The 15,598-nt window shown below is 40.4% G+C and overlaps 1 protein-coding gene across 1 annotated transcript in view; it reads left to right on the top strand.

Annotated features, from left to right (window-relative positions):
- The first annotated feature begins 4,092 nt into the window (after nt 1–4,092).
- LOC107282199 (vacuolar protein 8-like) overlaps nt 4,093–15,598 on the top strand; it is a 29,531-nt gene continuing 18,025 nt past the window's right edge. Inside the window, exons 1-7 of the mRNA XM_015809955.2 lie at nt 4,093–4,649; nt 6,229–6,348; nt 8,715–8,834; nt 9,661–9,780; nt 12,386–12,508; nt 13,160–13,242; nt 15,330–15,455. Coding sequence (XP_015665441.2) covers nt 4,340–4,649; nt 6,229–6,348; nt 8,715–8,834; nt 9,661–9,780; nt 12,386–12,508; nt 13,160–13,242; nt 15,330–15,455 — 1,002 coding nt within the window. The 5' untranslated portion in view covers nt 4,093–4,339. The remainder of the gene's footprint in view (nt 4,650–6,228; nt 6,349–8,714; nt 8,835–9,660; nt 9,781–12,385; nt 12,509–13,159; nt 13,243–15,329; nt 15,456–15,598) is intronic.

Genomic DNA, 15,598 nt, shown 5'->3' with positions numbered 1-15,598 from the left:
ATTTTCGTGATGCCACTCAAGTGTACTACATTGGAACTTATTAGTACTTCTCTCTTATTTTGTGATGAAATGTTCCCCTGATTTATTGTTACATTTAAATTTTGTGGAACATTTTACTCCCCAACTGGCCGTTGCATTTTGGTCTAGAGAATAAGAACAATCAGATGAAGTATGCATGAAAAAATAAGTTTTTCTTTGATATGTTAGTTTATTGGAATATATGTTACGTTTAAAAAGTTGCAGGAATCGTCAAGCTATGTGTTAGAAGACTGATAGTTTGAGTAACTACAGTACAGATGTATTTTGTCAAATACAATGGAGGAATCATAAAACCAAGTCATACTGTCTGTATGACTTTTGCAGAGGTGATGAGTTGGAAAACCTAAAAGAATGGGTTAGGGAATATATTGTCTCAGAAAAGATCTATCTGAAAGCAACTTGATGGCACATAATGTGTCTTTGTATTTTTAATAGGAATATAAGTATCCTATGTAACTTTAACATAAGGTTGTATATTGCTTATTTGGGTTTGAAACAACAAGAATCTGAACTTTTATTATTGGTCTATAATGCTTTTTTGAGGCTTTTAATTAGATAATACCCATGCAATACAGTGCTGCAGAAGCACAATCTAGCTAGGAAAGTGTAGAACTTGTTAGGATGAATCTTTAGCTAAAACTGCTTTGATACATTACAATCATCCCCTAATACAACTAATACAAATTAACTGTGGGAACCATCAATTGTTTAAAAAGTGTTAGTATACATTGTAGGCCTGCAGCATGTGCAATATTTAATGAAATAGTTTTAGAAAAAGCGGAGGGTGTCCAGTAGTCTCAGCAAATGCCTTATAAAACAATAGGATGTATTTTCATTCATTCAATCAGAATAGAAAAAATATCAACCAATGGTGTTCTTAATTCATATAACAAGATATCCTGGCAGGAGAACTAGTTTTAAAACATATATACACCCTGAAGTAATGTTTTAATAGGGTATAGCATCTGACCAATCTTTCTAGGCTCAGAAGGGAAGATTTGGCCTAGCTAATTTTGGATGGGAAACAATTACACAATACAGTGTGCAATAGTAGCTAGGGTGTAGGATGAGGGTGAAGGTTCATTCTCCGAGCTTGTGGGTTGGTTTCCAAATGTTTTGTTACCAGGCTAGGTAACATCTTCAGCAGCGTTTAGGGGATGTCTGTGTCAGTGTTCTACTTACATAAGGACTTCAGGTGTGGGAATGTCAAGTGAGGGTCTTGTGATGGGCCGGGTGTGAGTCATCAGAGAGAGGCTTGTGATGGGAAGGTACTTCAGGTAGGGGTCATTGGAGGGTGTGAATTAGTGGGTCAGGAGTGAATCATCAGCGGGAGGCTACATCTTGTGATGGGGAGACTATGTCAGGTCAGGGTCATTGGAAGGTGAATTGCTGGGAGGGGGGAGCCCACAGCCCACAGCCATACTCTGCCAGGAATTATCTAAAGACAAGACATAGAAGGATGAAAGAAACAATATCATCTACAAAATCAACTGTAACGATTGCAACCACTTCCACATGGGACAAACATCATGTCAGTTAAAAAGCAGGATCCACGAACACCGGCTAGCAGTCAAACACCCCGATCCCAAATCCCTAATCGCTACCCTCACTGACACCAAAAAACAACAGTTCTATTGAAGCAACACTAAAATCATCGGCCACGCTACCACCCGCCAGACTCAGGAGTTCATCAAAGCCTGGCACTCCACAAGCAATTCCATCAACAGACACACTGACCTACAACCAGCATACGAACCCCTCAGAGTACAAATCAATTGAACAGCCATCCAGAGACAGCACCAACCCTCAAGCCTCTCTCTTCCCCCCTCAGCAGTTCACCTTCCAATGACCCTGACCTGATATAATCTCCCCATCACAAGACCCATTATCAGCCTCCCACTGATGACTCACTCCTGACCAATGGTGGGATTCAGCTAGTTCGCACCACTTCGGCAGACCCGGTAGCTAATTTTTGGTTGCTCAGGCCCAGAATGGACTTCCAGAAGCGGCATCCACACAGAGAACCGGTTGTTCACATATTTGAATCCCACCACTGCTCCTGACCCACTAATTCACACCCTCCAATGACCCTTACCTGAAGTACCTCCCCATCACAAGCCTCTCTCTGATGACTAACACCTGGCCCTTCACAAGACCCTCCCTTGACACACCCACACCTGAAGCCGTTATATAAGTAGAACACTGACACAGACATCCACTAAACACCGCTGAAGATGTTACCTAGCCTGGTAATGAAACGTTCGGAAACCAACCCTCAAGCTCTGGGAATACAGTGTGTATAGGCTACGCTGGGATTTTTTAAAAAAAAATGTATAAGGCAATGGCAAACTATTCCTGTACTGTTTACAACAAAGCTATGTTAACCTACGAGTCACCAGGAGTCAAACTTGACTTAAATGAGATTACCTTTTTTTAGAGTTTAAAGATAGCTTTAAACAGGGCTTTTTTTCTCATAGAACGCCCAGAACGGAGTTCCGGTGCCTTTTTTGGATGGAACCTTGTAGGGTAGGCAAGGCAGGTTGTATGGCGTGTGTGAGTTCCGGCACCTTTTTTTTTTTTTTTTTTTTACAAAAAAAGCACTGGCTTTAAATGAGCTATATGACAATAGAGAACATATCCTATAAATGGGTATTCAACATGATCATTAACTTTCCTACCCAGAAGCAATATATTCCTAAATACTAGTAGGGTTTTAGGCAGTGGGGGGGGGTCACTGCTAACTTTGTGCTTAAGGTGAGATTAGAACTCACAGTCTCCCAGTTTCTAGCCTAGTGCCTTAATCACTACATCAGACTAACTGGCTCTTAAAATACTAGTTATTAGAGAGGACTTTAGTAATGATTTCCTGCTTGTGTCCCTGAATTATCTGTTTCTCCGCTGGTGGAAAGAGGAAGGAGGGCTAGATGATCATGTGGTTAGATTCAACAGGATTTTAAAAATAGTCTTTTAACAGAGCAATCCTACATGACTGAATTTGCACAAAACATATTCAGAACATTAATCATAATGGACTCAACCCAATATTCTAGGTTCACGTGACAGGCTAAATCATAAATTAGTAAAAGGGCTGGATTTGCCCAGTATGCTTGGTCAAAAAAGAATGAAAGTGATAGTTCATTGTGTTACATGAATATAGGCAATATGTTTACTTGGAGGTAAATGAGAATGGTGCTTACTCCACTGAAGTAAATGGAAAAAGGGATAGGGTTGCAAGGAGAGTACAAGTGAAGGTAAATATGGAGGAATTAGGGAAAATAAAATATAGATAAGAATATGCAAGGGTATCATAAGAAGGACAAATAGCAAATGTATATCTTCTTCATATCCATCCTTTGCCACTTTGATATTTTATTATTTTTTAACCATATGATAATTAACAATTAGAGTTACTGTGGTTACACATTGTAGTTGCATGGCACAAATTTCATAGCAACTTTATAATAAGAGAACAAAGAAAGCAAGGTACACCAGATTTTAATTTCTATCATACATTCACTACTAAAGTTACTATACTATTAATTGTTTTTGTTCGGTCCAATAAGGAGGAAACTTACATATGTATATATTTTGTTTTTATGTATTTATATCCACCTTTATTATTTTTTATAAATAACTCAAAGCGGCGAACCTATCCAACACAACTTTTTCTGCCATTTTCCCCACAACAACCCTGCTTACCAATACTTTTGCCTAGAATCTGGACCTAAACATTTGGTTTATTTCCTATGTTCATTCTTATTCTTGGTGTTTGAATAGTAAATGTAGAACATGGGAAATTAAAAGGGTATATGTAAGTATTTTTCTGTTTTTGCAGACACAAAGTATTCAGGGCTGTTTTGGGCTTGTGCCAATCAAAAGGCACTATTGCTTTGTCTGGAAGAAACTGGAACAACCTGTTTAAGTTTTTGTTTTCTTCTCTACTGATTGGCTGATCAATTAAGTGGGTGGGAACCAGTATATTTGTTGCTCTCACATGTGATGTCATTCTATATAAGCATCACCTTTCTTTGTTATCTTGGGGTGTGTTGCTAGCTTTCTAGGACTGTTGTGCTTTCTTTTAATATCCTTTGTTTGACACAGAACATAGGTTGCTCCTGAATGTTTCATTTTTATTTATTGTTCTCCCATGTAAAATAGAAGAAAAGGATTAATTTGGAGTGGTTAGATGCAGAGTTAGATTTTCTGTCTGTATTCAGGGAACAATTTGAACTTTTAAATAACTCATGCACATCATATTTGGCATTATCTAGATAAAAACTTTTTCCAGTACAGGGAATATATGAGCAATAAAATAAACAATAAAAGTATAAACACTCCCTTCCTTTTTTGCTCTCGGGTTTTCGGTTGGATTAGGAAAATAAAAATGGGCCAGCTGTGTACCAAGTGTGTTCAATTGCTTTACGACTTTGCTGTCTCGGTGAAAACACTGTTGTCAGGTGTGTTGCGGGACATTAGAGAGTGTTTGGCTGAGATCGCTGACTGCCCTTGCCTAAAACGAAAAAATGTTGAAATGAGACGGCTCTACAAACCTGTTCTTCATCCCTATGAAGAGGAGACTGCCCAAGACTTTCTGCAACACATTGAAAGAGGTGAGACATTTCTGCTTTTGAAAGTGTGTCAGCCAACTGTGTTGAATTGTTTGCTAGAGTTTTTGTTGCTTTGCTTAAGTCTGTGCAGTTTACGGTGAGGTCAGGGAGTTGTGTCATTTTGTTCCTGGTTGTTTTGTTTTTGTGAATAAGGGTGGAACAGAGGAAAAAGCCAAAATTTAAAAGTATCCCAAACAATAATTGGGCAGCTGATTCTCAATCCTAGACTTATTGACCAAATCCCTGCATTTAAATGTGCAGAGGTTTACTTACATGTCAGTTACCTTGATTTTTCTTGCCAAAGCTGCCACAGTGCACTTTTATATTTTCATTCAAGCATTCTCATCCCTTGGCTGGGTAAGAACCACAATACCTCTGGGTTCAGTGGTGTACCATGATGGCACATAATAACTGTTGTACAATAATAAGGGCCAAAGCAGCTATGGATTACCAAGCACTATTTTCTTAAAACAAATCTTCACTTTGAGATAATAGTCTTCTCTAGTTCTTCTAATAGATGAACAAAAAAGAATGTTTACTTTTCCAATTTCATTACCACATTCTCTCCACACTCATTACTAAAAAGAAGAAAATCCTAATGTTAGGATCTGGGATATCTGAAATCTTAGTAGCAAATGAAAGAGAGTGAGTGAATGAGAGAGAGGGAGAGAGAGAGAGAATTTTTATACATAACTAGAAAACTCGTGGGTTTTTTTATAAAGAAATACATAATGATGAATTTTAGCCTTTTACATTTATACTTACTTTTTCTTTATAAATTAAGTTCAAAGTAGTTTATAGGAAACTCTTAAAATACATATAGGGTTGAAATCTATCATCAATTTTCCCTGCAGTCACTCAGCATTTTATAGTTTCTGAACACATTAAATCCTCACTGAATTATTTGGAGAACTTTGCTGCCTTCCAGATTATTTTTCCCATTAAACATATTGGGTTGTTCTTGAGCATGCACTTGATCCAACGGTGCTTTGTCAAAAGGCAACTGGACGTTTTTCTTTTTTCCTCAAAAGTCCAGTTGCCTTTTGAAAAAGCACCTTTGGGACAACTATCACTTGGATGACTGAGAATCTCCATAGACATTAAGCATGTACTTATTTCCCTTTTTGCCTGTATGATTCCCATGTACAGCATCACAAATTCACAATTTCATCCGAGTAAATTTGGCAATCTACATGATTTTATTAATGAGATTATGATAACTCCTGTAGGAATGAAATCTTAGATATTGTAAATCTAAATTCATTTAGATTAGATTCATATTCCCTCAGTAAAGACAATCTGAACCCAAAATCAATAAGGACAAATGAAGATGGAGAGAAATTATATCAAGAAGGAAAGGTAACTAAGGGAAGGAAAGGATGCTAAGCTATTTTTTAAAAAAAATTAAGAACAAGGTGAGCATCTTTTAAATTTCTCTATCCACTATGTTTTCAAAACACGCACAGAGAATATTTTCATATGGAAGATTTCCCCCCCCCCTTCACTTACTTCTTTATGGATTCTCCAATATTTTCACTACTTCTGACACAATTCAGAATCTGTTTTTATATTTTTCTTTAAGGTTTTGAAATGTCATCACTTGGCAAGATCTCTTTAGAGGCCTTGAAGACCTTGGCATTTTCAGATCACCCGGGCTTGCAAATGCTTGCTGCTCTCTATTATCTACATATAAGCCAAGACTGTAAGTAATAGGTTATAACAGTGATGGTGAACCTTTTAGAGACCGAGTGCCCAAATTGCAACCCAAAACCCACTTATGTATCATCAGGTGCCGGGTGGGTGTGGCCCATTGGGTGGACGTGGCCCATTGGGTGCGCATGGCTATGGTGGTAACGGCAGACTGGGTGGGACTAAAAAGTTCAATCAATCAATTCCAACTTTGCGAGATTTTTTTTTCCTGCGAGAAGTTGAAATTGATTGATTGAACTTTTTTTTTTTTGTACACGGCGGCGGAGGCCTAAAGCGAAAAGGTTTTATAAAACCCAGCTGAAAGCCTAGCACTGGGGCAACGGTGCACGTGCCCACAGAGAGGGCTCTGCGTGCCACCTGTGGCACACGTGCCATAGGTTTGCCACCACGGGGTTATAACAAAGCACGTCCTCTCTAGCTGAACATGGATGAACAGGGTTTTTTTTAAAAAAAAAATAAAACAGAGACTAACTTAACATTAGAATTTCATTCATGCACAATTATATGGATTATTAGGATTCACAGGGGTTCAAGAGTGTGCTAAGTAAGGAGAGTTAAGGTAGATGTAATAAGATAATACAGGTGTAAGTTAAGTCAAAGCAAGGTGGAATGAGGCATCAGTACAAATACAAAAGATTTTAGTCAAAGCAGTGATGGGATTCAGCCAGTTCGGACCAGTTCGGCAGAACCGGTAGCTAATATTTGGTTGCCCGGGCCCAGAATGGATTTCCAGAAGCGGCATCCACACAGAGAACCAGTTGTTCGCATATTTGAATCCCAGCACTGAGTCAAAGTGAAAATTATAGCAGAGAGCAGCAATCCAGCAGATAGATGTCTCGTTTGATAGAAACTAGAGAGCTGAAGAAACTAAGGCAGAAAGAAGAGAAGAGAATCCTGACAGACGGAGGCCTTTAGATGACCTGACAACATCATCACTCTGACCAAATGCTTAAAGTATTTTCTTTGACTTGCATATTGAGAAGTATCAGGGAAAGGGGAGCCTTTGGGTCACAGGTCTCTGGGAAGTTTGGTGTATAAAAAGAAGAAGAAAATCATATATATATAAAGTGGATATACTAATCCAATTTAACCGTACCATTTTTCTATAGATGTACTTAATTTCATTCTCAGATCAAATTCCACCTTCCTTTCAAGAACTTGAATGTGAGTTCTTCTCACCTCTGCTCTTAAGGCAGTGGTTCTCAACCTGTGGGTCGGGACCCCATTTGGGGTCGATCGACCATTTCACGGGGGTCGCCAAGCAAGGTTGTCCGCCATTTTTTTTGTCCGCCATTTTTTTTTGTCCACCATTTTTTTCCCCTTTTCCGGCGGGTGCCTTACCTCCTTTGGGCTGGGCCAGCTGGTGGTCGGCCTGCTCCGTCTCTGCCGCTTGCCAGCTACGCCTCGGCCGGCGCAGGGGGCGGAACCACGCATGCGCGACGCTCCCGGGCAGGGAAAGTCCTCGACTTACGACCGGTTGGGTAGTCCTCGATGTACGACCGGTTTAGTCCTCGACTTACGACCGGTTTAGTCCTTGACTTACGACCGGTTTAGTCCTCGACTTACGACCAGTTGGGGTCGCGGCATTAAAAAGGTTGAGAACCACTGTCTTAAGGAATGGCAAGTTGGTTGTTCAGCTGCCTTGCAGGCTCATTTGGAGGGATCGAAATGTATCACTGATGCGGAATGTTATATCTTGGGACATAATCTTGCTAGTCAGCAGCTGTTTACTAGGGTAGCAAACATTTAGTTAAATAGGACCTATACTTGCAGAGAGTGGCTTCTTTGTAACATTAAGTCCTTCACTTTCAGGTGGAAGTTAAGATTACAGTTGAAAGGTGCATGCAGACATTCTCAATCTGTGAGGACGGAGTCACGTTGCTCTTATTTCTGTGCTATACTTTTCACCATAGAATCAGATGCTTAAGGGATGGAGGGCACACTTTGGCTGGCTGTTTCTTTGGTTTATACACTGGATGTACAGGAGATTAGCATTCTCTTTCTAGTACAGAAGCTCAAGGGACCATGGAGAAATTTTCTGCCTCAATTCTAGCAACTTGCTCCAATGGAAAGCGTGAAATGACAATCCAATATACCGTGAGGCCTTGCCTTAGAATTGTAGGAGCTGCTACATTAGAAATGTATGTGTGTGAAAGGCTGGTGGGTGGTAGAATGCATTGCTAGCTGCACTGTGTATAAATCAGGAGGGTTCACCTAGGATAGATTGGCAGAGGGCATCTTCCGAAAGCGGATTAAGATATCTCCTAGTTATGACTGCTTCTGTGCTTGAACGCCCACAGTTCCAAGACAAAAGCAACAGTGTTCTGACTGTTCAAATATTTCTTCTCATTTTAACAGTAAACGTTCAACTGTCCCAAGAGCATTTGGAAACGTATTATGCTTTGCTGAAGTCTAATGACTTGGAGGTTCAGCAGATTTCATCTTTATCCCTGCTCAGTTTTTTATTAGAAGGAAATGGTGAGTGGATAACCCAAGAATTCTCTTTCTGAGAAAGTTGAATATGTCACCTGCCTAAAACGTGAGTTCTTTTCAACTCTGCCCCTAAAGATAGACAAGTATATTGAACTGCCCTGCAGAATCATTTGAAGAGAGGAAAAGGCATCAGTAAAGCAGAATATTTTTCTGATTATGGACTAGATTAAAATATACATATTTACAAATTCATTTGAATTGATTTCATTTACATACAGTACAATTCAAATGAATGTAGTAAAACTTCTAACTGTGTTGAATAATTTTCCTCGTCCTATTAAAATTGTACTTTGATCACAATTGATGGAAATTTGGGGACAGTAAAACTCAAGATTGACAGGAGCACTTATAGCCCTAGGCCAGGGGTGTCAAACTGCCGGCCCATGGGCCGGTTTCATCATACCGGAGCCGCACCCATCCCATTGCCGGCAACAGCGAAAAAGCTCCGATACGTCACACGACGTCACGTGACGTTGTGAATTTGACATGTCTGCCCTAGGCACTCAGGTTTTTTTTGCATCTGAAGTGTGTGGCTGATAATAAATTTGTTAGATTCTTGCCCCAATGAAATGATTTATTTCATGGGAATTCTGAAAGTAGATTTTACTTCCCAGTCAAGTGGAACACGTTTCTCTAGTGCTGAGTGATGACAGTGTCTTTTTGCTGTCTTCAGTATTACTAAATACTAAATTTCTTCAGTATTGCATTTTTAAACTTTGTACTTAAGATTAATTACTCCTGAATTTATTTTGTATTGAATTTATAATAATGTTTAAGATTATTTGCTGCTATCACCTTTGTTTTCAAACAGTAACCAAGGAGCATGTCATAGAAATGGATTTACTTGAGCCAATCCTAGAGCTACTTGAATCAGATGACATCAATATCCAGGGTAATTCCTGTGCCTGCTTAATGATGCTGGCTGACTCAGGTGAGCAGGGTTCCCAAAAGTCAAGCCTATGGTAATGCTTAAGTTCAGCAACAGTTCCATTTCCTGCAGTTCCATATAGCATCAACCTTGTGAACTCTCAACTTTCCTCTTTCCGCTATGTGTTCAAAATGGACAGTGATTAATATTTATATATATGTATGTATGTATGTATGTATGTATGTATGTATGTATGTATGTATGGACATGTGTGTGTGTGCACGCATGTGTGTGTGTAGCATGTGTATATGTGTGTTATGTGTGTGGGTAGATATATACTTTCTTTTGAGAGCAGGCAACAGAATTGAATCTTTAATGTGGGCCAGTGTGCTCGCAGTAAAAAAAAAATGACAATAAAGGTTATCTTATCTTATATCCTGGCTTTTCTTTTTGAACTCTAATCTACATCCATTTAAGTTCCCCTAATTTTATCCTACAAAAACAATTCTATAAAAGAAAAGACGGGTTGAAAAACAGTGGCTGCCGCAAAGTCACTCAGTAAGGTGGTTAAGTGGAGAATCAAAACTAGCTAGCTCTCTCTAGCTCAAGTTCAACATCATAATTATTATACTGCACTGATTACAGCTATGGATACTTCTATTTCCCCTCCCCCACATAAACATACCTTAATTTGTCTGAAGAACTGTTGAATTATGCAGATATGTACCTTTGTATTATATGGATAGGAATGTTATTTGCTTCATTTATCTTTAGTTCAGCGGTTCTCAACCTATGGGTCGCGACCCCATTTGGGGTCNACATCCATTTAAGTTCCCCTAATTTTATCCTACAAAAACAATTCTATAAAAGAAAAGACGGGTTGAAAAACAGTGGCTGCCGCAAAGTCACTCAGTAAGGTGGTTAAGTGGAGAATCAAAACTAGCTAGCTCTCTCTAGCTCAAGTTCAACATCATAATTATTATACTGCACTGATTACAGCTATGGATACTTCTATTTCCCCCCCCCCCACATAAACATACCTCAATTTGTCTGAAGAACTATTGAATTATGCAGATATGTACCTTTGTATTATATGGATAGGAATGTTATTTGCTTCATTTATCTTTAGTTCATCGTGGAGCGCAGAGCAAGGTCTATAGCAACGGTTCTCAACCTATGGGTCGCGACCCCATTTGGGGTCGATCGACCATTTCACGGGGGTCGCCAAGCAAGGTTGTCCGCAATTTTTCCCCCCTTTTCTGGCGGGTGCCTTACCTCCCTTGGGCTGGGCCAGCTGGTGGTCGGCCTGCTCGGTCTCTGCCGCTTGCCAGCTACGCCTCGGCCGGCGCAGGGGGCGGAACCACGCATGCGCGACGCTCCCGGGCAGGGAAAGTCCTCAACTTACGACCGGTTGGGTAGTCCTCGACTTACGACCGGTTTAGTCCTCGACTTACGACCGGTTTAGTCCTTGACTTACGACCGGTTGGGGGTCGCGGCATTAAAAAGGTTGAGAACCACTGGTCTATAGAGATCTTCAGAAAAGAAGAGGGCAACAGGTGCCCATTAGGATGAGGCCCCTCAAGATTCTCAGGAGTATTCTTTCTCCCTCCCAAGTAGGCACTGCAATAAATGCCCAGCCTTTTTTATTGCAACAGTTGCCATAAAATCCATCCTACAGAATCCTGCTGTGCCCAAACAAATGTCACCGTGTCACATGACTAGAGTCTTAAACACATAACGAGAAAAGAAGATGGCAGCCCCAAAAGGTTGTTCAGCTTTCAATGCTTGGTACTCAAACCCAAGTTGACCTGACTAACCGGTGTTTGAAAGGAGCTTTAAACCAGGCAGCCAAACCGTCTTCTCCTTATTGCTTGCTTCTTCTGTTGCCATACCTCATTCCAGAGGGCACTTCAACTGCTCTCCTCCAGCTTGGCACTTAGGATACATATTTGATATGCTTTGCTTGATTAAAACGTCTGGCAAAGTTGTTATCCCAAGGCAACTTGTAGCAATAGTTCTCGTTGCAGGCTTGTAACGTTATTCATTGCACACAAAACCATGGCTTTAGAGCAGTGATGGCGAACCTTTTAGAGACGGAGTGCCCCAAACTGGCCCCGCCCCGCCTGCCCGCAGGGCCACTCACCGCCTCCAGGGCCCGCCGCAGATCGCCCAGGCAGCCCAGCAGCGCCATGGCCACACCCTCTGCCTGTGCCCCGCAGCATCAACTGTGCGGGATGGGGCGTGAGGGCAGAGTCTTCTCTACACTGCCTGGCTGCCATGTCCTTGGCTGCGCTGCTTCATGTGGGCCATGCTCGGGGGCGACTCTCCTCCAGGGGAGCTGCTGGTGAGGAGGGGTCGTGGGGGGAGGTGAGGCTGGGGCAACGACACGTGTGCCCACAGAGAGGGCTCCGAGTGCCGCCTCTAGCACGCGTGCCATAGGTTCGCCACCACTGCTTTAGAGTTTAGGACAGGGGTTGGCAACCTTGGCTCTTTTATGCTGGCTCAGGAATTCTGGGAGTTGAAGTCCACGAGTCATAAAAGAGCCAAGGTTGCCTACCCCTGGTTTAGGACAATGTTCAGTCTCTAATCTTGAACTATTGCTTCCAGGCTATCTCCTAACATAGCTAAACTTCCCTGAATTTCTCTTTTACTCTTCTGCTTCCTTCAGAGGCCTGTCGGAATGCAATTGCGGCAGCAGGTGGAACTATACCCTTACTTTCCCTTTCCAAATCTCATGATATTGGCGTTCAACAAAATGCCGTTCAAGCTATTTTCAACCTCACGGGATCAGGTAATGTGGCAGCCGTGATTTATTTGGACTATGCCAAATACTGTACAACAATAGTAAGGAAAAGGAGATTAGAGATAGGTTCCACTGAGGACTTTCTGGTAATATTCGTATTTGAATAATTTTTATAGAACAATTTTGGAAACACAGAAAATCTATGCAGCAAAGAGTGAATTTGTGAAGCTGGTTGCTGACTATTAAAGCTTTATTCCACGTGTGGGATCGGGGGGGGAGACTTTTATGAACAATGTATTGTTTTGAGGATGTACTGAATTAATAACGTTGTATTGCCATTTTGCATTTTAAAAAATACAGCATTTTATATATATAGTGCAATCATTTCCAGCCACTTCTTAAATAAATCCACATCACATAGAAATGCTACCTCATCAGGACACATTTTTTTTAGGACATACAATCTGGATTTTGTTGTCATGCAGAATAAGATAGCCACATTCTTTTAATTCTATTTGCAGCCTTTGTTAACAAAGTAATTACCCAGCAATGTTATTGTTTGTGTACGTGATAGCAATGAAATAAACTGGCTTTTGGAAGCTGCAGATTCTTTCATTTTTAAGTATATACTTACATAGCAGTGATAAGATCCAAGCAACTGATTACAGATGTCGTTTGATTGTTGTCTATTCCTTACAGAATGGATCCAAAGGGTTTTGGTTCGTCAAAGTGCTCTCCCAATTCTCACCCGTTTATTAGAGTCTCCTGACACAGAAGTACAGGTAAACTTATCCATCCAGTGAAACTTTTGAAACCGAACAAACTCAACAATAAATACTAGTCTGATGATTCTGGAAACATAATGCATAATGTTAAATTCAAAACTGCCTGACAGAACCTGAATCCTCAACTAAGCTGAAAAGACACAACAAAAGACAACAGTTTCTGGTACCTTAGGTCAAGGGTAGGCAACCTTGGCTCTTTTATGACTCGTGGATTTCAACTTCCAGAATTCCTGAGCCAGCCATGCTGGCTCGGGAATTCTGGGAGTTGCAGTCCACGAGTCATAAAAGAGCCAAGGTTGCCTACCCCTGCCTTAGGTAAAGGTAAAGATTTTTTTCCCCTGTTCAGTCATATATGACTCTAGAAGGCCCTGCTCATCTCCGTTTCTTAGCCGAGGGAGCCATTGTTGTTCCAAGACATTTCCTTGGTCATGTAGCCACCATGGACTATATGCTGAGGCGCATGGAACATTGTTATCTTCCCATTGACATGGTGCTTATTTAGCTGCTCACATTGCATGCTTTAAAACAGTTAGGTGGGCAAGAGTCTGACACGTTATAGATGTTGTTTAGTAACCGACTGATATTTAAAATAAAGTTTCATGGATGCGTGAGTCTTTCTATAAGAGATATTTTGTGACATCTGAGAACCAAGTGTACATATTTTGAAAGCAGTTGTGAGAGAGGCCATAGCAGCTTAAGCAACTGTGGTCTTGTTCCCTTTGCTGCATTTGTTCCGAGGTTTGAAAAAAGTACTCTGGAACAATTCGAGCACTACTTGTTGTTCTTGACTTTTTGTCTGAAATAATCACATACAGCCATTGCCTTATTTAAGTTTTAAGTTTTGAACCCCTATTTGATTTTCTTTCCATCCATATTGCGATAAGGGAGAATTGTGAAAAAAGCGATGTGCTCCTCCTTTCCCTTCAAAAGACTTTCTGGCTGTCTCTGTGTCTGTGTGTTGTATGTTTTATACGCAAAATAGATGTTTTAAATTCCTGGAATATCTTTAAATCCTTTTACCATATAGAAAAATGGGCCTGAACATTTTGCCCTCATCTACTGCAAACCTGTGCATATAGCTGTAGGATAACATGGGAGTAGAAGGTATTTGCCCCCCCAAAAAAAGTTGCTGCGTTACTGTTTGAGGAAGGTGCCCCAAAGTTTCTTTGCACAACCTTCCTTTTTGTACACAATCAAGTAAAGAAATTGGATTTACTGTATTGGGATTAAGAGTAATATTAATAGGAATTCATTTGGGACAACATCAAGGGTCTTCAGGTGGAAAATAGAAGTAATTGAGGCAGGCAATAATTTTCATGCTTGTAAGCCTCACAGAATAGATATGTGAATTTCAGTCTATCAGTTAATCTGAAGCCCCAATTTATGTAAGATCAGCTCCATCTCAATGGACTCTGTAGTCACTTTTCCTTTTTCAGAAAGTTGCTACAGAGCCCAGCCAGAAACATAGGAAGGAAAATTTCATATAGAATTGCCCCCAGATAATATTGCTGAAGCTTTGGGAGCCATTTTCTTTTCCAGTTCACTCTGTTTTCTGTACTTTTTCCAGTTTTCTGCAAAGAGGCAAAATAATATATTTCTACGCAGTGGCATTGCATTCCCTAAGAATCTATTGAAAACTGATTTTAAATATTATATTAGCATAACATATGGTCTTTTCTCTCAAACCTAAGCTCTGGTATTAGAATCCTCACATCTATTACAGTCATTTATTTGCTCAAGAGCTGAGCAATTCCATTTATATTCACTGCTTACAGATTTCTCACTTGACCTCCCAGAGCTTTGGATAGGAAACCTGAGCTTTTAACTTCAACCATTTATGGTCCTTCATAGGTGTGTGATGGGTTGTTAATACAGTTTTAGAACGTTAGGCCACAAGTGTCTCCATCTCAAACTCCTTATATATTTTTCATTTCTTGTGTGATGAGTCAAATATTCTTACTAAGGTATATGTTGTTCAGAAGTAGACCAGACGACCTGATCTTTATTTTTCCCACCCATCGTAGAATCCGCCAACTCTTGTCTCTTTACTGCATCTATACCCATTTTGTCTACTGTCCTTACAGTACTACAGCTGTGCTGCTCTCAGCAACGTGGCTACAAATTCACAGCACCACAAAGCCATGCTTCACGTCAGTGACAGGTTTCTTCTGCAGACTCTCCTTTCTCTCCTGTCTTCAGGTGTGGACAAGGTAAAGCTTGGGATTGTTGGATACGGATCAAGAGTATTGTCTGCCATTTTTCTAGAAGTTGAGTCATATAGGGTTTTTGTCTCCCAAAGGATATCGTGATTTCAGTGGAATATAAATATGCTTACAATTATATACTTGAATGT

Source organism: Protobothrops mucrosquamatus, unplaced genomic scaffold (genome assembly GCF_001527695.2).
Source record: "Protobothrops mucrosquamatus isolate PMUCROS unplaced genomic scaffold, P.Mucros_1.0 scaffold_33, whole genome shotgun sequence".
In the NCBI taxonomy this organism is placed as follows: Eukaryota; Metazoa; Chordata; class Lepidosauria; order Squamata; family Viperidae; genus Protobothrops; species Protobothrops mucrosquamatus.
Note: the sequence above shows the minus strand (reverse complement) of the source record. Positions and strands in the feature narration are given on the sequence as shown.